The sequence below is a fragment of the Apus apus genome, chromosome 4 (assembly GCF_020740795.1).
Source record: "Apus apus isolate bApuApu2 chromosome 4, bApuApu2.pri.cur, whole genome shotgun sequence".
Taxonomy (NCBI): Eukaryota; Metazoa; Chordata; class Aves; order Apodiformes; family Apodidae; genus Apus; species Apus apus.
The window spans coordinates 47,226,625-47,253,893 of record NC_067285.1 but is presented as its reverse complement, the minus strand read 5'-3'; the positions used below and the strand labels follow the sequence as shown (position 1 = coordinate 47,253,893).

The 27,269-nt window shown below is 36.4% G+C and overlaps 1 protein-coding gene across 4 annotated transcripts in view; it reads left to right on the top strand.

The window, feature by feature from the left end:
• PRDM5 (PR/SET domain 5) overlaps positions 1 to 27,269 on the top strand; it is a 73,828-nt gene that overhangs the window by 27,173 nt on the left and 19,386 nt on the right. For 2 of the 4 annotated variants that reach the window (XM_051619692.1, XM_051619690.1), the window contains 5 exons: positions 5,205 to 5,289; positions 6,559 to 6,716; positions 11,900 to 11,993; positions 14,383 to 14,543; positions 15,062 to 15,155. In XM_051619692.1, coding sequence (XP_051475652.1) covers positions 5,205 to 5,289; positions 6,559 to 6,716; positions 11,900 to 11,993; positions 14,383 to 14,543; positions 15,062 to 15,155 — 592 coding nt within the window. Of the gene's footprint in view, positions 1 to 5,204; positions 5,290 to 6,558; positions 6,717 to 10,371; positions 10,464 to 11,899; positions 11,994 to 14,382; positions 14,544 to 15,061; positions 15,156 to 20,577; positions 20,600 to 27,269 lie in introns of all 4 variants that reach the window. The other 2 variants (XM_051619693.1, XM_051619691.1) reach the window with 2 other exon arrangements.

Genomic DNA, 27,269 nt, shown 5'->3' with positions numbered 1-27,269 from the left:
CTATAAGGGAGATTGAGATCTGTTTCCTATCTGAAGACACAATAATTCAGATCAATAGCTTTTGTGACATCTTTTATTTAAACCTATTTTTAGCTCTGTGTGTCTTGCAGATGTATGAAGCTAAACCCTTTCTTTTTGGTTATCATCTTTGGTTTTCAGACTGTTGCTTGTATCATTCTGATTTTTGGTGGCATGGTTGTGGGGTTTTTTGTGTGGTTTTTTTGTTTGTGGTTTTTTATTATTATTATTTTGTTGTGTTTCTTTTTCTGTTTTGTTTTGGTTTTTTGATTGGTGTTTGTGTATTTCAATAAATCCAAGGAAATATAAGGCTGAAAGAGATCTCAGGGGGTTTTCCAACCCATTCTGTTTTGCAGGTAGGAGTAACCACCTATCTGATACTGTCCTAGATATGCACTGTCTCATCTCCTGAAAAATTCCACTAAAGAAAATTCTACCACCTCCATAGATGTTCTTTGTATTCTGACTTTCAGCTTTAGTGGCATCAACTTCGTTGAATGTGTTCATTAGTCAGTGTTTGTTTTTTCTGATGCCCTACCTAAATCATCTTCTTTACTGCAAATTGTGTTAATTGCTCTTTTTCTTATCTGAGAGAATGCCAAGAGAAGTTTGCCACTGTCATCTTTATAACAATTACCATATTGCAAAGTCGCTATGAACTGCATTTGCAATTCCTAGGCTGTACAAACACAGTTATCTCAACCTTGCTTCACGCATCTGTTTTTCCAGACAACTTTTTCTTTTAGTAAGCTTTTTTCCTGCAGGTTCTCTCTTTTTCAGTTGTGCTTCTTGAAGTCTGCTGCCCAAACAAGAGCTGCAATAATGCTTATTTGAGCCCTTGGTAGTGCTAAGTATAGTAGAATGTTTGTCCTGAGCTTATTAATAAGGAGAATATATCTGTTAATACATCACAGAATGGCAGTGTTTTCTAACAGCAGCATCAATCTCTTTATTCATGTTTTGTATGGAATTAATGAATATTTTCTGTAGTGGTGCTATGTAAACTGTTGGTCATCATGTAGCATTCGTGCATTTGATTTCTCATTCCTAAATATTGAGTGCTTTGGAGCTTCATTGAGAGTGGAAATCATTATGGATTCTTGTCTTCCTTGGTGATGACAGAATAGTTTTGTATACATTTTCTATTTTATATTTGATTTCCCAAACTATTTACCACAATCCAACCCTCCCCCTGCATCATGCCTACAAAATTTTAACAACAATTATGGTGTTGATCTACTGATACTGCTTTTTTTGTGGTGGTTGATATCTTTGTTTTCCATTCTGTCTTCATCCACCTGCTCTCTTTTGTCCCATCCTCCAATTGCAAAGTGGCATCGTTCTGCTTGATATTGATGATAATCCATGGTTTGGGCTGGTGAGTGTTATGGTAGTATACAAAAAATACATTCCTGGCAAACACAACTCAGGAAATTTTGTACAGGAACTTGGGTAATAGAATTTAAAAGTCTGTTGTAAAATGTCCTTTCTGGAGGTTTGTGATGTCTGCTGACAGAGCAAATGAAACACTGTCTGAATCATATTCTCATACTAAGTTGTGAAGTTGCAAAATGCAAAACTCAGTCATGCAGTGGTGATAATGCTGAGCAAGCAAGCAAGGGGAGTGTTGGCTTCATTGATACAGGTTCTTGCTAAAGGGTTCCTTTTGTACCTTTGAAAATAGGTGTCTTATGTTTTGGATTTGAATTGCTCACAGGAGCTTAAAGCATATGTGAACAGCAGAGGTTGCCAGGCCCCTCCACTGAGGCTCTACTCCTCTGTAAGTGGAAACGGTAGAAAAATGCAAACAAATCCCAACATTGCTGGTTTCTTTTCTTAGGATGATGCAGTGAGAATTGATGGTGCTACACATGGAGTAGGTAGACTGGGGGATATGTCCCTGGCTGTACAGCTGTGGAGTGAGTTTCTGATTCTTGTAGGCAGGTGTTTTCAATGAGAAAGGAGCTAATGCTCCTGTTAAGAAGATTAAGGACACCTTTGAGTGTAAGGCAATAAAGCTTTTGTTTGATTTGTTTTTTTTTGTTTTACTTTGGAAAAGGTCATAAAGCAAGTGCCCACAGGAGACACAGGATTGTGCTTCACTGGTCCAAGTATTTTGTGCTGTTGCCTGTCAGGATTTCTTAGCATACTTCTTACATGGACTGTAAGATTCCATTAAGAGGCATGCTGTAGTTTAGTCTGCTGGAGAGAAAATCACAGAACCAAGGAGATTCCTGCTCATCATTTGATGTAAAAGATTGAGATAGTTTTATTGTTTATAAAAAATAACTTTCTTAACTTTTAGTGTAGAGCTGGATTTCCTGCAAAATTATGAGGAGGGTTGCTCTTAAACATCATCTATGATTCTTCCCACCTTTTTTCACGTGCTAGTTCAGGTGTCTCAGGGTTTTTTTCTGTCCTTTTGGTGCAAGACTGGACAGTATTTTGTTCTACTGTGCAATCTTTATTTTTCACAATCACTATGAAAGCCATAGAAAGTGAGAGGAAACCAAATGTTGAGTACCACTTTAAAATAGCCAATAGTATTTAATAATTTCAATTGAATGCAATATTTTTATATGCTTGCTCTCTCAAAGCACTGCCTTCCAACAGACAGTCTCAGCTGCTTCTTGGAGTGGTAGATGGGAATTCAAATTAGTTTTTGGAAAAAAGTTACCATTAATTACATGTATCTTAAAAGATTTAGCTCAGTTCCACCTCCAAAAAAACTGTTTTGAATGACCGTTTGAAAATTTTAAGATCCTCAGTCCTGTAATTGAAGGAGTGTATTTATCTGAGCAGATACTCATTCAGATGGTTGCTGTTTTGTATAGCACTCAGCAAGTTGTTATCTGAAGATGTAGCTACTCAAATGCCTATGAAAAATTGGATGTTCTGACTTCAATGTAAGAGAGGTTTATGTTGATAGCTGTTACAGCTCCCTAATGACACTAGTTATGTTATACAAATAAATCATTGCACAATCATTTGTCTGTGGTATTACAGCCTATATACTCATAGAGCATGTTACTTGACAAGTTTTCTTAAGATCTGTTAGAATATAATTATTCATAAAAGCATTTGCTGTATTTTACTACTGTTTTACCATGTAATTGTTCACTTTTCTAAAGAACTGATTAAAGAGTGCTAGTTATAGAAGATATACTTGATAGCTACAGCTTTTTTGTGCACATGCACACAACTCTGATTCTCTACTAAAGAACTGATTAAAGAGTATCAGGTATAGAATATATGTTAGATAGCTGTAGCTTTTTAATGCACATGCACAGAAGTCTCTGTTTTGACACAAATGTATTAAATGAGACTGTTTATTAAGCAAAGCTCATAAGTTGAAATCAGACATTTGTACAGTGTTAAGGCACAGTCTGGATTCTGATGTATTAACCATTGTGTTTAAGAATACCGTACAAGTTATTTCAAATAATTACATTGGAGGGGGAATTCTGATAGCGCTTGGTTGCAGAAATATGTAAACTTCAGTCAACAGAGTACAGCAGAGTAAAAATTTTCATCTTTTGAGAAAGGGTAGTGTAGTAGATTGTGTGTGCATCTAAAAGAAATTAATCTCAAATGCAGCTGGGTAAACAATATTCAGAATTAATGATCTGCATTTGAGCTTACCACCTGATTCTGTCTCAGTGTTTTTATTAAGCATCACTATGCAAAGTGTGCAGCTTTGCAGAGGTAGTAGGAAATGGCATAACCACTTTTTAGATTATTAAAACATTTACTTTGCTCTAACATTAGTTAGTGAGGAGCAGCACAAAAATGTGGTGAGGCAGAATACTTAAGCAGAATCTCTGTGGTTTTTTTTGTTTGTTTGAAGTGGAAGTCTTAGTTGCGCTTCTTGACCGTGCTGTCCGCAAATGTTTTTCATTAGAGTATTGTGTTGAATCTTTGATATTTGTTGTTTTTAGCTGCTGGATTCTCTTACAGGAAGTCTATAGAGTTCCCCAAAAAAGCTTTATGATATGTGATCTTTGCTGAGAAGTTTTGCTGTTTGAGGCTGCAGCTCCAAAAAACCTGAACTGTATGTTCAGTTGTACTGTAACTAGGTTACAGAGCAGAAGGTGAATGGTAATTTTGACAAGTGGAGAAATGTGTTGTAGTGATTTTGGGGGACAATTACACAGGTTTTGGGTGGGGTTTTTGAGTATCAGAAGTTGTAGCTGTCAACTGTGTCTGTTTTTCCAGCATTTAGTCCTTGATGACATTGTGTTGTGATGTTGAAAATCCTGCTGATGCTTACTTCATTTACCGTTTGAGACACTGCTGTACCTCCACTGTCTTGCCTCTGAAGCTTTTATGAGAAACAATCCTGAGTTTGATAGTACTTTTTAAAAAGATTTTTACAACAGTTAGAAAGTAGTTACTGTGTTATTTTTACTTACATCACATTGACTAGAAGGAAATGTTCGGAAAAGGTATTCTGCATCTGTTTATTTAGTGTTTTCATAATAATATGTCCTGGTTTCACTGGAACAGAATCACAGCCCAGCAGCCATGGGGACAGGCCATCAGTAATTTGGAGTCACCTGGGAGCTTAAGTGAGGGCAGCTGCCCCAAGCTGACTCCCAGATGTGTCCCAGACCATAAATCTCATGCTCATTAGAAAAGAGAAGGCATGCTGGGGATAGGGAGCTTCTCTTCCTGGGGCTCCTTTTCCTCCTGCTTCTGCTTGTAAGACTGGGTTAACCAAGTATGACCTTGTGTACTAGATGTAGTCATTACTACTAGGTTTGCTGTTTTATTAAATCTGTTTTCATTTCAACCCAGGAGTTTTCTGTCCTTTTTCTGCTTCCTCTTCCTTGCTGGGGAGGGGTGACAGGGTGAGAGAGCTACTGCTGTAGTTTAGTTCTGGATATGGGCTAAATGTAGAAATAATAACTGAAAAGGATCTGATATGGCAAATCTGCATAGGCTGTGTTTCTAAATAGAGTTTTACTAATTTTTTTTTTTTTTTTGCAATTATGAATACTCAGTTTTTGAGAGATACTGTTGTTTACCATGGGACTAGCAAGGGGGAAATCACAGAATAATCGTGAGTGTTGGCATAGCTACTGGCTAAGAAATAGTCACGGTCTGGTAGAGAATTTCTGTATATATAAGATGTGTGATCTTGTTTGAGACACATGTTTAATTATCATTAAACATTCATTTTGCAGGTCCATGAGATCTTTGAGTGTCAGGAATGTGACAAGAAATTTATTTCAGCTAACCAGCTAAAACGCCATATGATCACTCATTCAGGTAACGTACAAAAACAACACAAACCTATATATATGTCTATATGTGTTTAACGTGTATTGAATTTTCACTGAATTAGTTTATTACAGATGTTTTGATTATTTCTGTGTTGTCCTGAGATGTTCAAGTTTCAGGTTCCAAAGAAAACATCTAAGCTATCCTTTCAAAATTACAAGTTTAATACTGTATTCTTCTTCATATATTATTGCCTTGTCAAGCTATTTTTTCATGCTGTCTGGGGTAAATGATGTCAGTTAACAGGGATGGGACAAAAGATTGCTATTTGGTTGATAGAGGAGGTGAAGGGCTGGTTATTGAAACTTCATGTTGAAGAGAAGAGAATGGTAGCTGGGATATGCTGTCACACAGAGTGATCTGTGATAAAAAGGGAAACAGTCATTCGTATGTATGTGTGTATTAGTTGACTCAGTTTCCAGTCAGAGGAAAGCAGCTCATGTTCCACTCCTTTTTGTAGACCACACACATATGTTCCATTGTTCCTGTCCTCTGCCAGAACAGGTCACTATGAGAAAGGAATGGCCTGGCCATAGGTTTGGCAGTATGACACAAATTGGCCTTACCAGGATTTCAGATCACTGCAGTCTAGTGTTTGTGTCTTTCACCAGTAGTTAGAAACACCACAATACAACGGAAGCACAAACATTGTTCTGTCAAATAGATTAGCATTTTAAAAATGCAGGTTTTTATAGCTGCACAAGCCTATAGTGTAACTGTTTTCTTGGTATCAGTCTGCACCAAAAGCACTTTTCTTGTGACATAATCTGTATCTCAGAGACTCCTAGCCTTTCTTTGAACACTTCGATGAGTGTTAGTGTAGTTAGGTTGCAGTCACCAGCTGAAGCAGAAAGGCTTTTTGCATAGGAACATTTGGTTTTCTAAGCTAATATGTATATTGTTAATTAAGTTTTAAAACATTTAAACTGTCATGCCCTCTTTCACATTTGTAATCTGGAAACAGAGTTTTCCTCTTTGAAGTCATTCTCTTTTGATTTAAGCTAATTAATCAGAATTTAGTTTTAGCAATGATTATTGCAAAGAATGTGCCAATTTCTTGATACACACCATGGCTCATCTTTTGTGAAGTGACTTAACTGTCTAACATAAAGGGCATTAGATGTCTTTCTAATTGGTTTAATCTTAATTGGGTTGACTTAATTGCAAAAATCTCTCTGAGGAGATGACTGTCTCTGCCTTTCATCTTCTCCCCCTGTATAAACAGGAGATTAAATGTCCCCCACTCATTTTCTGCAGAAAAACGCCCCTACACCTGCGAGGTTTGCAATAAGTCCTTCAAACGACTTGATCAAGTGACTGCACACAAAATAATACACAGTGAAGATAAACCTTATAAATGCAAGCTTTGTGGAAAGGGATTTGCCCACAGAAATGTTTACAAGAATCACAAGAAGGTAAAGCACTCTGCTGTTGTTGTTTACAGGTCTGCCAGCCTCAGATTTGCAGATTTTTTTTTTCTTTTAAGTGGTTCATTATTAAGCTCTGGCGTGCTTACAAACATGAGATTAAAGTATTGGAGAATGTATTTTTTTAGTGTTCTTTGTTATATCAAAAAATCACAAAATACTAAATGAATTCTAGTAAAAAAAAAGTTAAGTAAGCAGAAAGAACTCATAGTTGCTTGGTTAAATGAATCCAATAAATCCCCACTTGATTTTTCTGGGGTTTTGTTGGTGTTTTTTATTATTAGTTCATCAAGTTAAAAAAGTAACTGATCCAAAATGTGTTTGTTTTTTTTTTTAAATACCGTATTTGAATAAAACTAAGTGTAGCCCTGTTGCAGTCATTGTCAGTCTTAGCAGCAGATGCTTTCAAACTATACTGGCTTTGCACTAAGTAGTGTTCACACATTAAAACAACATCAGAAGAAATTACCTGACAAGTAGGCTCATGAAGGGATGCTCTGCTTCTGTTGGTTTTAAGCGTGGATCTGCTTAGCCTAAATTCTGTCACACCTGCCATTATTTTTAACCTGGGTTTACATTTTTAATGGCAAGGCTATATCCATGACTGCTGTTTCAAAATTACAAGACTGTATAAAAGACAGAAAGGGAAAAAAAAAAAAACCTGTCTGGTTTCATGCCCAGTATTTGGAACGTTTTGCTCTTTTTTTTTTTCTTTTTCTTTTTTTTCATTTTTTAAAATATTACCCCTTTCTTTCTCTCTTTTGATGAAACTGGTATACCCGTACTTAAGTCTTTTGCAGTTTGCCTCATGTAGTATGCCATCTGGGAATTTGGCACAGGATCTTTGCACTGTTTCTTGCACTTCCAGCCATAAATCATGTTAGAGAATAATAATGCCTCTTGCTGGATGAAGCAGTGATGACTGTCTAAAACAGAACGCATACAGAAGCCTGCTGAAGGACAAGATTAGCTCCCATATGTGCTGCCATTTTATCTTATGTTTCAGACTCTATTAAAAAGATGAGGCAGAGTCTCACAAGTTGGATTTATTCTAAGGAAAATGTATAAAATACTACCTGGAAAGACACTTCTATATCTTAAATGAATACTTTTTACGTGTTTCCTCTTGTTAATTTGCACTTGATGACTGGTAGGGAGTTAAGGCTGAAAATGGACTTTAGGATGACGTATGAATGAGCAAACACTTTAACCCAATTCTGTGTTTAAAGCAGCAGCACCACTAGCATAAGCAAGGATCAGAGGCTCTAGTTAATAGGAAAAAATATTAAAATTTAGACAGATTTAGTGAGTACCTGATTTTCACTGAATTTCTTAAAACGTTAAAATACTTATTTCCTGATCCTTACTGCACATAGTACTGGCTGTAAATCAGCCATCTCCTCTGTAATGCAAGACACGGATTCCTGTGTTTACATTAAGTTTACCCAAACCACTCTGAATATACCTGCCCACATTTAGGGCTCCGATTTCACTTGCTAACTGAAGAGATGAGAATGGCTAACAGGAAACTGATACAGATATCCTGAATTGCTTTTTTAGATAGGCCTCTCTCCACTGAGTCAACAGTGTAAAGAAGGAGAGGTAGTAGGTAACAGAAGGGAGTTATGGATATGTATATGGAAAACCAATTGTAAGGTATTAGTCAAGGGATACAGTCGTTTGGGATGCCAAAATAGTCAAGTGCCATAACTTTGGGAGGGCTGAACTACTACTAGGGGAAGAGGATGATAATTCTTTTGATTGTTCACAGGAATGTGGATCCAGTAACAGTGGAAATTCAAACCTTCATTGTGAATATTCACTGCTTCTATGTGTTTCTTGAGTTTGGGTTTTTAATGATTCTTTAGATGTGTATTCCTTTAAGATATCCTCCTAGGTTTCCGTTTCCTTTGGAGGAAGAAAAGTTGGACTCTGAATAATTTTGCAGTGCTTTTTTGAGTTCCAGGATGCAGTTATGTGCTAGTAGCAGGGACCTTAGAAACCTGCAGTAGGGATGATGGGTGTAATCATTAAACATACTTAACGGCATTTAAATGAACATGTGTTTTCTGTTTGATAGCAACATGCCTGAAAAGAACTCTGGCTTTTACAGCAGAGCTAAATACTATTTATTTATAATACATATATATTTTAAGCCTTTGAATTCTGGTTTTGTGTTTCAGATGGAAACTTGTTATTGCTCCTGTTTCTGTGATTCCTTTATGGGGGTTATTTAATCTGGTTTTGTTAGAAGTATCAGAACAAAAATGGCTCCCGCAACATGAGCTTTTAAACATCTTTCAAATGTGGGTGAATATTGGATCATTTCAAAGGTGCAGGAGGAGATGAGTTCCTCACGTTTCACAGGATTCCACTGGGAGACAGACAGTGGAGCTGCTAAGAGTGTATCTGCTTTGTTCAGTGGTGCACTGTGGAGTGAAGTCTAACTTAGCACTCATTACACCCTTACAGCTATGGATCTGAGAAGCAGGAACTCTTAGTCTTCCTCTGGTATCTCTCTGATCTGCTGCTTCTGCATGCAAGTGCTGAAATGCTCTCTGTAGGTGCATGTGCAACCTTGCTTTGTTCCTTGGTTGGAGATGTCAGCACTGCAAAGTACACAGCTAGCTCACATGTCTTTTGAAAAAGCTGATGAACTATGTGACTAAGGGATCTTATGAAGAATATTGTTCCATTTTTGTGGGTAAGGGAAGGAAGGGAATAGTACCTCAAATTAAGAGGCAAATGTAGCATTGGATTGTGCTACAGATAAATGTAGTCACCTTTCATCCAGGTTAGATTGCATGAAGGTGCATGTTCTGTGCCATATAATGCAGATTATTTCCATACAGGAGAAAGTGAAGGTTTTGTTCATCTGCTCCTTTGTTGCTATCTTCAAAGAATGAGTTCAGAGAATAAAACATGAGGATATGACAGTGAGCAGAAGTAGGTCAGCAGACACAGGATTTTAAAGGGTTTATGGTTAATCCGGGGTTATTTGGTCCTGGGGAGCATAATGAATTGGAACAACCGTATTCCCTCGGTTTCTCTATTGGGAATAAGTAGCCTTGGGCTGGGTTTAAGCCTCCACAAATGCTGTTGTAGGAAAGGCTGCCATGAAATATTCCATAAAAGCCCATCCTCAATTGGTTTGATGTATGGCTGTTCCCTGCTCTGACTGAATGGAAGCCATCTCTGATCTGGAACCTCAGGGGAAAAAAATACAGGGTTAGAACTAATACACGTGTTTGGGGGTCTACCTCTCCTCATTAAGGTTTGCATGGCTTTTTTTTTTTATTATTATTTTTTTATTAGACCTGTCTTGTTTCTGGACCATTCATGAAAGAGCAGATGATCTGTGTGCCCTTGCATGTGGGTATGCCTAGTTCGGCGTTTTTCTTGGTAGTGAACTTGTGTAGATGAATATTGTGTTATGACTAAAAAACTAGGAGAAACATCAAGGAGATGCTAAGAAGGAGTTCTGTACAAATCATTGTCTCCTCAGAAGTATCACTCAAGTCATGAGTGTTCTAAAACACTAGGGCTTTTTTCTTTTTTTTTTAAATAATCAACATGGATTTTGCGCTCGTGAAAGGTGCCAGATTGACAGCCCTAGAGACTGAACCCTTCTATTTATCCACAGAACAGGTACAGCACAGACAGCAGCACTGCGAGCTTCCCCACAGTGTCTCATCAATATGTCTCAACCCTGTTCTGGAGGAGCCACCTATTGAGGTGAGAAGGTAGTTCAGTCTCTTCATGTCCTGTCAATCCTTGGCCTGGCTGCCGAGGCTGCCAAGCAGGGTGTCAACTAATGCAAACTGTGATGTAAACTTGTAGAACCTGGACTGAAACATTCAGCAGGTTTTATGTAAATGTGTGTTACATCCCACACATTGATGGTGCTCCAATTGCCTTTTTGCCTTAATTGACATAGGCTGAGGAATTGACTTAGAATCCAGAGCTTCTGTATACCATGGCAAGTAATCTAATGTTTTGGTGCTGTTGTGTATGTAAGAGACATTTCTTAAAATGAATCTGGGTTCAAGGCCCTCAGTCTACATCTAAATTATTATGCTGACTCCCCACAGTCCCCTTTTTTTCTCCATAGTTTAAGGAATAGCTATAAATACTGTATGGTATTAGAAATAGCAGCAATAGATTATATAAATGTGTACCATGCTAATATTTAGCCTTGGTCTACAAAATTAGTTTATATACCTAATTTTGTTGCTATTATAGAACATATACTGTTCATCCCCTTTTCCTCTTGGCACTGCAACTTCTACTTAAGGTTCTTGTGAGCTAATACAATGTTTAGATGCTGATACTTTAAAAACTTACTTTCTTTTGCAAAAATAGTAGGAAATTGGGGTGATAATAAATTGTACTTACTAATTTACAATCTACAGTGGGACAGCATTTAATAACACTAGGAAACAGGGAAAGTGCTTTGAAATTTAAAAAATAATGAAGTTGGATGTTTCCCAAGTTCCAGAAAGAAAAGCTGCTTCAGCAACTCTGCAGTTTGAGAGATGCTTAGTCTTTTGTTTTATTTATGGCTTTGAGGCTGTTGCTCAGCTATGACAAATTTTTCTACAGCAAACAAAAATATCAGTATCGATGCTTTAATGTTTTTTTTTATTTATTTTTGTTTTATTTTTTTTTATACAAGGAGCTGAAACAAGGATATGTAGGACTAGTACTATGATTTGAGAAATTTTTTTTGCCAAATTTTAGATGCTATCTTGAGATAATCAGAGCAGTTTTACCTTCAAACTTAACTGAAAGGGGTTTGTGTACATGTGTTTAATTTTAAAGCGTTTACTCATATTAATAGGTATCTAAGGCCAGTGTTAGTACTGATGAAGCAATTCAAATGAGCTTGCTTACTTGGTTATTCTATACTTTTGTTTCTGTTTACATGCACACCTCATGTAACACTTCTGAGGACCGGGAAGGTAAGTTTTTCAGTAGCTGGTATGCTGACTTTCGGGATTGTGGATAATGACAAGAGTTATTGTTTTATTTCTTCATCCCCTGGTGTTTCAGATTGCTATGATGTCCTCTGCTGAATCCAGTCTAGAAAATTAGCTATAATTACTGTAACGACTAATGAGCTAATTGATTTTCCCAAACCTTTCCTCTGATGTGTTGTCTTTCATCTGCAGACCCATTCTGAAGAGAGACCATTCCAGTGTGAGGAATGCAAAGCTTTGTTCCGAACCCCATTCTCTCTACAAAGACATCTGTTAATCCATAACAGTAAGTGCTAAGTCAGAGAGGAAGAAGAACTTCCTCAGTTCTTACAATTGACTGAGAAAAACAGACATATGTCACCTTGCTCCAATATGCAGGTTGCTGTATTAAATATTAAGATTCAACTCTAAGCCCAGGGAGTTAGAAAACTGGGAGCCAAATTGCAACCTTGTCTGTAGATGCACTTAAATACATATCCAAATATGCAGTAGAAAATCTAGCAGTTATTTGTGGGCTGAGGACAAGAGATTTATTTCTGCATTAAGTGTGATAGTGTTGCCTCCATTTTAATAAGGGAGAAATGGAAGTGGAGATAACTTCTGGTGGCTTACTCAGCTTTTGTAGGTAATACGGTTTAGAGTTTGCAACTGAGATTCTCTCTTCTGTGCCAGCACAGGCTAATGTTTCCTGCCTCTGGCATAGAGCTAGCAGCCCAGAGAAATGCTACGGTCATTTTTCCTCATGAGTAAATTACTTTTGGTATTCTGTAGTGTTTTTTAGCTGGCTGTGTAAAGACTTATTTTTGATGGAATTGTCTCCATCTTCAGTATTTACAGAGCCCTAGACTACCATTCAACCCTGTGAATATCAGCATGTTAGGTTTTAGAAGATATTCCTGATCTCAAATCCTTGTAGCTTAGAAAACAGTACATGGATTTGGGGAATATTTATATTGATATAATTAAGAAAACAGTGTTTCTGTTACATAAATTATTACACTGGCATGTTTAATTTGTTCTTCTACAATTATCTGTCAAAGCTTCTGCAATTTCATAAAGCATTGAGTTTTTAAAAATCTTTTTCCAACGTTAAAAATGATGGAGGGGAAAAAAATGAAAAACCTCCTCAGTAATGTGTATTCTAATGAGCCAAGCATTTGCAGAATTTATATTTAAAAAAAAAGTAATTCATGGTGTGCAGAATTCTAGGCCTTTTATATATACTTTGCCTTTTTTTTAAGAGGGTGGGAACTCGGGAAATTTGAGATCTTTGAGCTTGGGTTGGGATTTGCAGAAAATTTAGCTGTTCCTGAACCACCACTATTTAGACAAATATTTAATATGTCAGACTGAGAACTGCTGTGACACAGATATCATCTGGTCAGTCTTCCTTGGTGCCAAAGGAGACATGTCTTGCTGAGGCACAGAGTAGGTGTTAAAAGATGGTAACTTCTGCTATCTTAGCTAAAACAGTCTCCAAAATGAGTCAAAGCCTTAAATAATATTTAATATTTTTATTGATCACAGGGAAGATTTTTAAACTTTTTTTTTCTTAAGAGGAAAAAAAACCAACTGACCAACTTAACAAGGAGGCCTTAATACAGCAGAATATAAGCAAATCTCATATAGTTGTACTCTGTCTCTCTTGTCTGTAGTCCCATAAGAGAAGTGTTGACAGACCAATAGCAAAGTGAAAAGTGAAAGTCATTACTAGGATGAACTGAAGAATAAACAGTTTTCAGTTCAAGGCTGTGATTAAAACAAGAGGCTCTCCTGTTGTCTGAGAAGACCTTGTGTTCTTAGTGAAAAAATGTAGGACTCTTCCCCTCCTGACCTATCTCTGAGACTGACAAGTTGTGCTGCCATAATAATGAGTTTCTCATATTTGAAATAACTCAGAATTACAGGCGTTGTCCTGCTACAGCTGGATGATAGTCCTTTTCATAGCACTGAAATGTATCTGTTGCTGTAAAGGAAGAAGAGATACAAAACAGAATCTCTAGATGTATTTAGCTGAGTTTACTGTTATGTGCTGTAGGAAAAGAAAAAAACTGTGAAGCTTGAAACTTCTAGGAAAAATTGAAGTTCAGCCTACATCATACGTTCTTTTGAATTCAGTACTCCCTTGTCGTAGAAGAAAGCACTCTGCAGAATGTCTAATGACTTTTTTTTTTACAAATATAATTTACTGGAAAAGGTTGTATTTCCTAAACTCACTTTCTGTCTTGAAATTGGAAAAGGTATAATGGGTATAACTTTCAAAATTCAATGTCAAATATGTCTAACTGACAAATGATGAAAAAAAAAAAAAAAGCCAAACTTCTTTTTTCTCCCAGGTTGTAGCTGAGTAAAACATGCCTTTTGAGAGTCAAGACAAGTTTTTTTCTCTTAGGCATGCTGCTGATTATGCTGTTAGTATCTGTATTCTCATTATGTCATTGGCAAAGCTGGAGCTAACCCTTTATTCTCAGCTGTAGTGTTAGGAAGGATCTGTGATACCTGGTTAAGTGTATGGCAGCTCCTACGTGACTCATGAAACTGTAAGAAACCTGACTTGATGATCTCCAGAGGTCCCTTCCAACCCCTATGATTCTGTGATTTTTCTGAAACAATAAGCCTTAGTGTTTTTGCATAAAAATCTGGTATCTTTAAACTTTGTTTTTTCTCTTTATAAGGTGAGAGGACCTTCAAGTGCGATCACTGTGATGCTACTTTCAAAAGAAAGGACACATTGAATGTTCATATTCAAGTTGTACATGATGGACATAAGAAATACAAGTGTGATCTCTGTGACAAAGCTTTTGTGACACCTTCAGTCCTGAAGAGTCATAAAAAGGTGAGTAGAATTGGTTCTATCATAATCATTCCTTCTGTGTCCTTAAGGTTGTGGCTAAACGTGAAATCCTTGGATGCTTCTGCCTTTCTGACTTTTCAGTAGAAAGCTGTGATGGTGCATCAATTCTGTGAATTGTAAGATTTTAAAAATAGACCAATTTATGAAGATTAATTTTGTTAGCAAAACAAATTATCGTTTACTGGTTTAGAAACCACTATCACAGATATCAAACTGAAAATAGATGCCTTATTCTTGCAGTCCTGCAAAGACACAAAGTGAATTGGGTGGTTTTAATATTAACTATTAAGGAATTCTTAAACATAAGAACTGAAAAGCCAGTTTGTTTTGCCATTAATAATGGGATTTGTTTGAAAATTTTAGAAAAAAACAAAGAGCACCTATAGCTAATTCCTTAGAATCTCTACCTGATGTGATGGTATAAAATATATAATGGAGACAGTAGTTGTCAATGTCAATACACTGAAGCTTTCATTCTTGTCTTTCTGCACCCGGTGTAGACTCACACAGGAGAAAAAGAAAAGATTTGCCCGTATTGTGGCCAGAAGTTTGCAAGCAATGGAACACTGAGAGTTCATATTCGAAGCCATACAGGTACAGTGTTGTTTATTGTGATGAACAGAGAAGTCTTTATAAACAGATAACAAGGTATTTCTAAGTGTGTCCACAATTTGTCTATCTACAAACAGAAATGCAAATTTACGAGTAGACCTAACACACCATCTTTTTCAGATGTTTTACCTGTTAAATATGTAAAACCAGATTCTGTTCTCAACTGTAATGACGTATGAATGTGTGTGTATATATATATCTCCATAGTTATGTATATATACAATATGAATCATTCATCTCTCTGGCTGTTAAGTTATTTTGAAAATCTGATTTCATATTGATATAACTTTTGACCATATCACAACCTGCATGTTACCCAAATTAGAATGTTCTACCTTAACTCAAAATTTATTTTCTGTTGCAACATCTGACTCATTCTGCTGGTCTCTTAATATTCCTATATCTGAGTCATACAACTTATTTTATATTTTCACCCATTGCATTACTGTTTCCCTGTCACATGATATACGTGCTTCTGTAAACGCACTGAAAATCACTTAGTCATGTTGTTGTGTTGGCAGGTTTCATTTTATGAGCTTACACTTTCATTCAGATAACTGGCAGGCAACTGAAAGGGGTTTCTTTGTGATGATTTGTTTCCAATATAGTGTAGTATAGATTTGCCTTTGGCAGTCAAAACATCAGTTTACAAATAGCCTTCCTGTAACATTCCATTCACATCACATAAGTAAATATGTTTTTTTGAGAAATAATGGAACTGCTGTTTTTTAATCATTTGGCTTTCTACTATTTTCAGAGAAGTCTTCATCACTTTAGTCTATCAAGACTTATATTAACGAGTTTTTCTAGTTTTTGATATATAGTGATTTTTGGACCTGACTGCTATAGACACCTGCAAATTGTGGTCCTGGCCCTGTAGTCAGGTTAAGAGGCTAAAAGCGACTTTTTACCTCCATGTTTACAACATTTATTCCTCCCAACCAACTGTATAAAACGTATCCATAAATGCCTCTGTATATGCATTCTGCGCAGGTGATTTGAATATACTGCATAATCATAGGCACAAAATACACTGAAGGTCAATGCTGCTAGGATCCAGAATTGCAAGGCAGAAGTTCTCTCCATCCCTCTTTATTCTTGTTTTTTCTTCTACAACTCCACCTTTTCAACTCCATTCAAAGACTTTCTGCACAGTCTCACCTGTTCTGTCTTTCTCTTCAGTCTTATGCCCCATAAGCTGGGGGTTCCCCTTCTTTTTTTGACTTCCTAAAGATGGACACAAGATGAAGGAAAAAACCCCAGCAGTCATGGAGCATGTGGAATGAGAATTTAGAGAACGCTTGGGAATTGTGACTTTTAGAACCACTTACCACCTGGAGGAGTAAAGTGAGCGCAGTTCTTTTCATGAAGTTATTCTGCTATTTTAATTATGGGTATTTCTTTACCTTCACCTTGCCATCCCATGAGGAACTACATTTTTTTATATTTTTGGCATACTAGACTTTCATGAAAATTTGGACTTTTATAGATTCCCCCCACAATGCTTAAAGGAGTATTAAAATGTTACTATAATTCTTCATTAAAATCTCTAGATTCACGTTCCAGTATCTTTTGCAGGCAAGTATGGTGGTTTTGTTTGGTTTTTTCCCCTTCTTTCAGAGACCTTTTCCTTTCAACTTCAGGTATGTTTTCTGTGTACTATCGATGTTACATGTACACCAGCTTGCACAGCGTAGGAAGGCCATAGTTTTTCAAGTTCATAGTGCAGATAACTCATGAGGAAAATGCTTTATAGCTGTCTAAGTGAAAATGCTTTTCACACGTGTGCTGCTACCAGTTACATTTAATGTTTTGTCTCCCTCAAGCTGGCTTTCCTAAATTTAGGAGTTAGGCTAAGGTGAGTTTCATGAAACCACACACCAGAGACCTCTAACCTTGGCTATAGAGCCATACAAAATTTGTAGCTACTGTTATAGGAGAAGCAGTGAAGTATGACATTTGGGACTAACTTGCAATAGAAAGGTACCGAATATTTCCAGTACATTTGTAAATTAAATATGGTGGGAGAAACTACCTTGCCAGGAAATGATACAGGTTGGAATTATGAGAATACGCAGTGCAAAAACAATTAATGGAAGAATAACACTGAAGAAGGGAAGCCTTCAAGACTTCTTTCTTTGCCTAAAATGCTGGAGGCATACATTTTAAAGAGAGTTACTAATTCAAGAAAAATGCCTTGCTAAATTAAACTATAATGACCTGTGATAAATAAACTCTGATCCTTTCCCCTTCCATTCTAGCTGCTGTTGTAATGTCAATGACATTTTCGTTGGAAAATGTTGTGATTCACATCCTATGAGAATCAATTAAAATACTTTTTCATGGTTGGTTTTGATGTCATTCCATTTTTATTCCTGAGCATTTATTGGTTATCATGATGTGAAATGTGGAAAAAGAAGGGATAAAAAAAAAAAGTCTGTGGGGAGTTGCCACTAAGTTGTGACTTGTGGTTTAAAAAAATATCTAATTATATGGAAAATGCTTTATGTGAGGCTTAGTGAGAAAGTGCCATAGATTCTTGTTGTACTTCTGGAGAGGTCATTTTGACTTGTGCTGTAGCTGTAAACCTCAGACAAGGTTTTCACAATCTTAATACATGCAGACTAATCACAAGAGGAATTTGTCCTCCTGCATTCAGTGGGCTTAAGGAAGCGTAGCTTTCTGGGGAAGGCTTTGTGTCATCTGCAAATAGTACAAAAAACAGTTGAGTACTTGTTTGATGGCTTTTAGTAATAAAATTTACTGCATTGTGAAGATATTTGATAACTTTTCAGAGTTACTCGTGAGCAGTAAGAAGCTTTCAGTTCATCAAAAAAAAAAGGAGCCGCAAACGTATTTTATTCAATGATGGATGTTTGGTTTCTAAATGCTGCAGTGTTAAATACTTCATGCTCTTAGTATCTATCAAATTCTGTGGTTTTAATTAATTAAAAACTCTGCACTTTTCATTCTGAGCTAGAAGTGAAACAACCAGCCACTGTCCATTTTCAAGAGATGATTCATCTTTGTCAATAAGCCTTCAGCTGGCACTGAGCTTTTGGTACAACTAAGCAGTAAGCCATAAATGTAAATATTACTAAAATCATCATGTCTTAGTGATTACAGCTGATTAGGTTTGTGGTGGTCTGGGTGCAGATGTTTGTGTTATCCCATTTTCTGTACATGTGGTCAGCTAGACTTCCTTTTATTAGCTACTTTGTACAAGAGGCTTTGTTCTGTGTTTACAAAACAAATCCAGAGTTCTTTTGAAGAGAATTGTGTATCCATTTTTGTAATTTTTTTAATTTATAAAGCTGTTCTTTTTAAAAGTCAAGGTTCTTGGGTAACCATCTCATTCTCCTTTGGAACTGTATTTTGGTTGTTTCATATTCTATATATATGAAAGGAGAAGCTCACTGGGGTTTTAGCTTTTATTTAATACGCAGCATGTGCTCTTAAATATTGTTGTTCATAGATGTGTGCACACTTCCCTGAGAAGCAATTTTCTTCCCTCTTACATCTTAGAGTATAACTTTGTAAATTAGCCCTAACAGTACTTGGCCTTTTGCAGAAACTGAGCTGGTTTGGGGTGAGTGAACACGTCTGCGTGTGCATGTATAGAGGGAAGGGGTTGATGTTTCCATCTGAACCCAGCATATTGCTCTGCAATTCATCATTTGGGTTTCCAGCCTTGGCCTGACAGAGATGGCGCTCTGTAGGTCAGCTGAAACACTATAGCACATTCTCCCTCTGCTGTATCCTGTTGGTTTATGACTTCTTAGGGTCAGAGGGAGCTGGGGTTAATTCAGCAAAATAATCCTCTGACCATGATATAAATTCCTTGCCTTGTTCATAAGTTGTAAAAAATTGTGGTCTGCTCCTTGGGCTTGAAAACTGGGGGCCAGGAGGTTAATTACTTCCCTAAAATTGCAAGCAACTTACAGTGTTAACTGTTAATGGCTGCAATTCATGCAGCTTTGCAGTTGTCTTACAGATAGGTATTTAAATACATTGATTGCTGATCATTTGTGTGTGTGTGTATGTATGTGAGTGTGCCTGTGTAATATGTATATATACACACATGCATTTTATCTGTCTGATGTTTATACTGTTGCTTTCCTAATTGTGTCCTAATCCCTTCCGTCTTCGGGAAGAGGCACATCAAGTTATGGAACAAAGTTGTTGTTGAAGTAGTTTATATTTGCATTGATTTATTTTTGAGTTAAGAGAATTGAGTGGTTTAACTGTAATTCTGTCCTTTTTCTGCTGTCTTTTATCTACTCCATTACATAGGGACTGGTAAGGGATAACTGATAACCCTACATGTCTTCCAGAAAATGCTTACACATGCAAATATAGGTTAAAACATAACCTTACTTTTATTTTTCCATTACATTTATTCAAAGTCCTGATAAAAAGCCAGTAGGATATCTATGACCTTACATATGTCCAGAATGTTTTCTGTTAAGATTAATGTTTCTATTCTATACCATTTAATTGGAATGACTAATGTGGCATTCTTACATGTTATATTTTCTGGTATGTGGCAAAAGCAGCTTTATTTTTTAAACATGAGTTGAGAAGGTTCTTTGTAAATTTGATCTATATAAGTGAATAAAAGGTAATACCAAGACACTACTTTAAAGCAACAAAAACATTCAAACTGTGGACTTCCATATCCTTTGTGTCAGTGCAATTAAGCCTACCTTTTCCATTTCCACAATTAAGGACTTTTTAATAAGCTTATGAAAACATTTCATCATACTTACTCCCAGTAACTTCTTGAGATGTCTCTCATCCTTTGCATTTGGCACCCGATGTTATGGTTCTGATTTTGCTGTTGTTGTCACATTTCTGCAATTTGATTAACTAGGCATGTGAGTGTATTTAAGATCATATTTAAGGTCCAACTGTATAAAAATCTTGGTCCAAATTTTGCACTTTCATGTAAAAATTCCAGAGTAAACAATCAAAATACTAGTTGTGGACTTAGTATAAAAATATTTGGGTTTTAAGAGTAGTTAAATCTTTTCTGAACATAGGACTTCAAAGTAGTTGATGGAAGTAATGAGTTGAAGCACAGTATTACTCTTGTTTATTATTGTGTAAAATACAACTCCAAAGTTTTAAAAGCTAAACAAGCAACTGTTCATGTACATTAAAAAAACCTGTACAGCCAAGATTCTTATTCTAGCAAATCTGACAAATTACCGTATCAAAAATTTATATTTTCTTATGTTAAATATATAAGGAAGGCTTGAATGAACTTCTCCTATCACAGTGAAGTATGTGGAAAAAATGTATCTGTATTTAGTCAGTGAACAGCTTGCAAATGTCTACAGATAGGTTGTTTCTATTCAATAACTTATACGTGTTCTTTCTTTTATCTACTGAATTTAAAAAGGAGCTTGCAGAAGGCCTCAAAGGTAAGGATTCTGCATTTCTAAACCTTTCAGTTTATACATCATTGTCCTATTTATCTCCAGACAACAGTTAAATCTTTAGAAGTACCTGTAAAGTTTCATGCAGCTGTCAGCTTCTTGTTGTCTGCTTCCATGACTGAAGAAATGTTTTTGTAAGGGACAGGTTGTTTGAATGCTAGTGACATCTTTAGATCAAATGCATTACTGATTGATTAATGCATATACTTTAAAAGATTTGGTTGACCACTGGGTTCACTGGAGTCATGGATGTTAATTCCCCATTCATAGGGAAACCAAATTGTTAAATTCCACTGATAGATGCTAGGAATGAAACTGTTACATTCTTTGAAGTAAGTGTATTGGGTTTTTTTTTTTTGTGACTAAAATCATAATACCTCTGTAGAACTGGTGAGAGTCTAAGTAATAATGGTAGTAATTTCACTTTACAGATTATGATAGCTGCCATATTTTGTAGGGTCCCTCACTAGTCTTTATAATTAACTAGGGTACAAATAAAACCTCAGTTATATTATGGTAATTTTTATGGACTAGATAGACGAACATTTTTGCTACTGGTCTTAATGACAGGTAATCTGAATTCTCTGAATAAACCCAAAACATTGTAGAAAACAAACCTTAGCAGCTGTGAAAATACCACTTCTGTGACGCAAACAGTAAGACATGGCTAAGTACTTACAAGAAAGAGTATTAATAGGAGAAAAAAACAGGGTTAAAGCAATCTGGTTTTTGCTTATTTTGAAAAGAATAACATTCAAGTTTCTTTCTTATTAAATGTTTGACCATTTTTAGTGTATGGAAAATGCATTTAGTTGATTTACATAAAAGCAGTTCTAGTTCTCCGGTCTTAGTGTTGTTAATCATTGGTGAAAGGAAAAAAAAAAGCAGAAATATTACATCTCTTGTCTTTGGAGTCTGCCAAGTTTGAACGGTGTTTAAAATGAAGAATGCATAAGTAATGTCTCTAATCGACCCATGCCTGAGTTCTGTTTGTCCATTTCTCTCAGGCAACAGGCCTATTCTCCTCAGAGCAGTTAGAGCTATCCCTTTCTTTATCTGGCTGACTTTGAGTGTAGAATTACGTGTGTATTTAGTGTTTCTGGGTCTTGTCACAGCTGACGTCCACTAGTATTTTATCTTTCAAATCATGAAGTTGTTTGGTTCTTGGAATGAGAAAGCTACTCCTGTGTGGGTACTTCTATACCTTCTTGAAGTGCTACATTTTGAGTAATGGTTGAAAATGAGGCAGGCCAGGATTTTGTATAGGCCAGATACCTGTTTTTATTGTCTAGTCAGGATTAAGACTAGTCCAGGTGCTGTAAAGAGAGCAGCTATCTGCTGCCATTGCCCAACCTTCTTGATTACTGTCCCACATTTTCCCATCCTAGAGTCCTGGATCAAAATTATAATAATGTTTAAGAGACTTAGGATTCAGTGCTTTTGAAAAAGCTACTCAGTGTCTAGAAAACTGCCACCTCTACACAAGAGAAAATGTATTTTTGAAGCAGCATTGGTGGTCTTAAGGGCCATTTGACATGCTGTACAACAGCAACATGGTGAAAATTGCAGAATTTTTTCTTAAAGTGTGAATATTTGTCTTTGGTAATTGGTTTTCTGGCATTTTCTTGAGTTCCTATATAACTTAATTTTAATTCCTGATAACGTTCCTTTCATGTGAGAGAAATTCACTTTTGTGTATCTTAGGGTTTTTTGTCCGTGTGTATGTATTTGTGTAATACAACAGCTGAATTCTATACACTTGACACAAACTTCCTTTTTAATTTGATGGGAACACCATATACAGAGCAACAGCAGCTGAGGATAAGTGTGTAAAGCTGTCAAGTGCTCTATATGAACAGATAATGTTCTAAAGCATATGTCACAGATTATAATTTTGTTATATCCTTTAACCTTTTGCCCATCCTTACTTGCTGTTGAGTGCTGTCATCACCCCAGATTATCTGTGACTAAAAAAGCTCTCTTGCACTTCCCATTCTGGGCTGCCCTGTTGATCACCTGGTGTGGAGTGTTGCGTGTGTGATCCAGATGGCCCCTGGCCTCCAGATTCCTCCTCAGGTGAACTGCCTTCTTTCCACCACATTTGGGCAGTGGTGGAGTCTTCTTTCTTCCCCTTTCCCCTTCCACAGCCTTTAAAGTTAGCCTTTAAAAAGGATAATAATTTACCCTAACTGTTCTGAAAATTGATACTTTTAAATAATATTTGTGTATATATACACACACAGTGGTTTTTTTTCAAGATATAATCTTATAATCCTTATAATAAGTAGTTCAACATCTTAAAAGGAGCTATATTTAGAAGATGGTAAAGCATATGTGAAGGATTCTGAGGGACCACATTGCCATAATTATTTGATAATTTTTCAAGAAAGCCAAAGAAAGCAACTCTTTTTAATTTACATAAACTTCACGTAATCTGATGTTCAGTGCAGTCTGTCATAAGTCTTTTTCTGGTGTTTGAGTGTTGATCTAGACCAGGGATGCTGAGTACACCAACTGACCAAGCATAGGCATACTAAAAAGTATTAAAAAAACCCTCTCACTCTTGATAATTTAGCTGCATATTTCAAATTCTTCATTCCTGAATACAGCAATTTAGTTCCAAAAAAGGCAGATAGCCAGGGAAAGCTAGGGAATTTGTATATTAAGGCTAACATACATACCTAAGAACTGTATACAAGTGAGCAAGCAAGCAGAATGGGGTGGTAAATATTACTAAATTTAACAAAATGAAGTAGAAGTAATGTCCGTATATAGTTTGAAAGAGCTTTGTGAGACTGCTTCCGAAACTGCCCATCTTGAGTTAAACTGGAATGAAAGAATATGGTGTTGAGCTTTTTATGATACATTAAGGTCCAGTAGGTGTTATGATCTCAAGCTGGAGATGCCATGATAGAATTGATATCTTTTTTTTTCCTCAAGTGTGGACATGTTTTCAGATGAAAATCCCATATGGTTTTCAATCATGGAATTGTTTTTCATAATCCTTGTATTAGGCTTACATTTATTTTTATTATGTTAAAAGCTTTGGTTTTGTTCGTACAAAATCTGGAAGTAGAATGTCTAGACTCTGAATTATATTAAATCCACTGCACTTTATCCAAGGATTATTTATTTGGGGTTATTTGTACAGAAGTGCTGTTAATGCGTTGAGCAGTTTGTTCTTGGACAGCAGGAACACGGCTGTCAGCTGTAACTTGAGGGTAAACATAGCCTTTATTAGGTCTGTCTGTCTTGAATGTTTTGCTGTTTGATGATAGCAATTGTTCTTAGTTATTGTTGCACTCACAACATCACTTCTGGGCATGTTGGCTGGACAAGCTGTCAAATTCAGAGGCATTTAATATGCCTACTGGATTTTGATACCGTACTAAAGTAAAAAGACTGGCAAAATGTTTTAGTGAAAAGCGCAGATCTTAGTCTCAGTTGTGGTTTGATGGCAGAGCTGAAAAAACAAGAACATAGAAGGTCAGGTCTTTTTTGAGATATTTTCCAAATGTGAAGTGTTAGGATTAAGGCTTGATAGCGTATCTAGAAGTTAAGAGTTTCCCCCCACTTTATCTGTGTTGGTTTTTTTTATAAATCTGATAAAAAAAACCCAAACAGCCAACCACCCTCACCTTGTTAAATAATACCTTTGAAAATTTATCCTACTGTTGGCTGCAATGAAAAGGCATTATAGTAGAAAACCAATGCTCTGATTTACTTCAGTATGGTACCTCTGGTAAGGATCTATCCCTGACTCCGAACAAAAAGGTATTTCTAGATTTTATATGTATTTATATATAAAAATACATGTATATAAAAATGCAGCGTGCAAGTGGTATAATTGTTAGTTGGCATTATCTGCTTTACCTAGAGTGCACCCTCTCTCAGACATCATATCACATAAGTATGCTTCTAAATCCAAGAAGAATCTGTAGTTTGTGATAGGAGAAAAAACTTTCTTTTTGGTGTTTAGTAACTCCTTTTTGTGAGTACGAGAGAAATAGATAGAGACACATGACTTGCAGCCCCATTCCGTTTACTCAGTTTAGCCTCTCTGACTTTTAATCTCCACATAACAGATCCATTCCTTTTCTGATCAGAAAACCTTTTTTTTCAGGAAAAAAAAAAAAAAAGAGGCTTCTTAATTGAAGCTCAAAATCTTCTCATTTGTGGACACTTGAAATAGTTCTGTGTGAAGCCTTGCACTTCAGCAAACTTTCATGTGTGGAAGGAATATATTTAGCATTCATTATTTCAGTTTCTTTCTTTGTAGTCATCTCATGCCATTTGCATCTTGCAGTACTGGCGAGAGAATCCACTACTCCTGCTTGTCTTACTGGACTTAAAGGAGGATAGACTGGGTACAACTTCTCTGGGGGAACACCTGCTTCCCCAGTAGTCTCATCGACGGATCTCTTACTGGGATTGTTTGTATGAGCAACTGACTGGTAGCCTGAATAATGTTTGCCTAGTCTAGTTCTGAAGGAAAGAGGGAAGTTAATTTTTACCAGAGGTAGAGCCGTTACTAAGTAGGATTGTAATAATCTTGCCAAAATCTGCTGTCCAAATTGAGACATCTAATCTGTTAGTTGCCTAGACTCCTCAAACAGAAAATAGAGAAAAAGATGCATTGACCAGGGGCAGTTTTTTAGTTCTCAGGCAACAAAGTTAGGCCCTTTCCAGAGAGCAATTAATTCCAACTTTCTTTTATCCTTAATTTCACTGGGGTTCAGAACAATTTGACATATTTTCACATAGCTGATATAAAATGGGGGAACAGGCTCCCCAGAGAGGTTGTGGAGTCTCCTCTAGAGACTTTCAAGATCTGTCCGGATACCTTTTTGAGTGATCTGCCCTAGTTTTGGTTCTGCTCTGACAGGGGGGTTGGATTTGATGATCTTCAGAGGTCCCTTCCCACCCCTACCTTTCTGTGAGAGGAATCTTACTCTTGTTCACAGATCAAATATGCAAATAATTTTTAAATTAAAAACTATTATAAATATCCAAACTCATCTTTGGTTACAGAGAGACTAAGAAATTTATTCTGAGAAACTGTCTGTTGCAAGTACAGATGTGTTTTGAGCGGTCCACAGTTAATTTTCTGAAATTCTGGAAGGTACAATGTAAGTTATACAACTAAAAGATGTGTATGCACAGGGGAAACAGTTGTTTATGGAAGTGCTCGGGCACTTGTATGTATTTTTGGCATACAGGCTACAACGATTAGGGAAAAGAAAACATAAAAAATAAGAGCAACAGTAAAGTTACTTGAGGTCACCTTATAAGTTGTTTTACTGGCAATTATTAATGACGCAAGTGCATGAGAAGTTGTTTATATAACTTAGAAAAATAGGATATCAACAAGCATCATTGTCAAGTGAGAGATCACATTCTGGTCTGCATAGTAAACTTGATTTTTGGAACAGTGGAGATTTTTGAAAATTGACAGTGTCTAACAGTTCCTTGAAGCCAGTTATTTTCAGGTGGATCATTTTGATATGAAGTCATACTGTTGCCCTCTACTGGCATCTGCTGAAAGCTCTTGAGGCCTTACTCATTAAGTACCTTGACCTCATGGTTAATTTCTGAAGGACACTTAATCTATTTCAGACAAACTCAAACCCATTCTTTGAAAGCAAAAGTCTTTCTTTAAAGACTCAGAGATGGGGGAGAGAGGAAGGAGGGGTACAACCCCCATCTGTCAACGCTCATCTGCTTACAAACTGCTGAAAGCTTTAACTCCTACATTCAAAAGCCCTAAAACATAAAAATGTCAGCTGAATTAATTAATTATTTGAGTACTGTCAACTGTTGGAGTGTTTGAATTTTGGAGGCATGGATTAAAGACATGGAGGGTCATGAGAGAGAGTATCATATTTCAAACTGCTCAGTGAAAACAGAGCTATAACACAGTGGTTGTTGTCATCATCCTAAAAAAAGAAAACTGAATTCACACAACTGTGCTTTCTGAGACACAGCAGAACACGAGAGGAAAATATTTGTATTTCACAAGTACTCTGCTACACCTTGTTTTGCTGCTGTTTTTCACATAGTTATCTAGACAGTATAAAAGACAGAAAATAACAGAATAGTATATCTACTAAATAGTAGATTTTTTTAATCTCCTTACTTAAATAATCTAATATCAGTTGCCCTCAAATCTCTGCACAGCCTGTGACTTTATGGAGACCTTATGTACGACAGTGACTACCAAGTAGATCATCTGTACTCTATTCACTCTCTGTCCTTCTGAAGAGCTGTTTCTATAAGCTGTCTCCATTACATACTTTTTGTGATCCTTTGACATCTTGTTTCTAAGAAAGAAAAGATCTAGTATCTTCCCTCTGAGCAATCATGATGGAACACCTCGTGGAGAAAAGATGAGAAGAGGGATGAGGCCTCTTTTCTCCAAGTCAAGATGAATATCCCTGTTATAAGGGACAGTGGAGCTTTAAATGCCTGTCTCTGTTACTGCCACACTCTTAGACTCTGATCTTTGGCATATCAGTGAAATATGTTTGTTGTTTTTTTTTTAACTGTAAAATGTAGTTAATCTTAGATATTTTCCAGGATTGATTATGAGTGTTAATAAATGTTTGACGTTTGTACTATGTGAGATCTCTATGCATGCAAAGATTCTTTCAAGAGC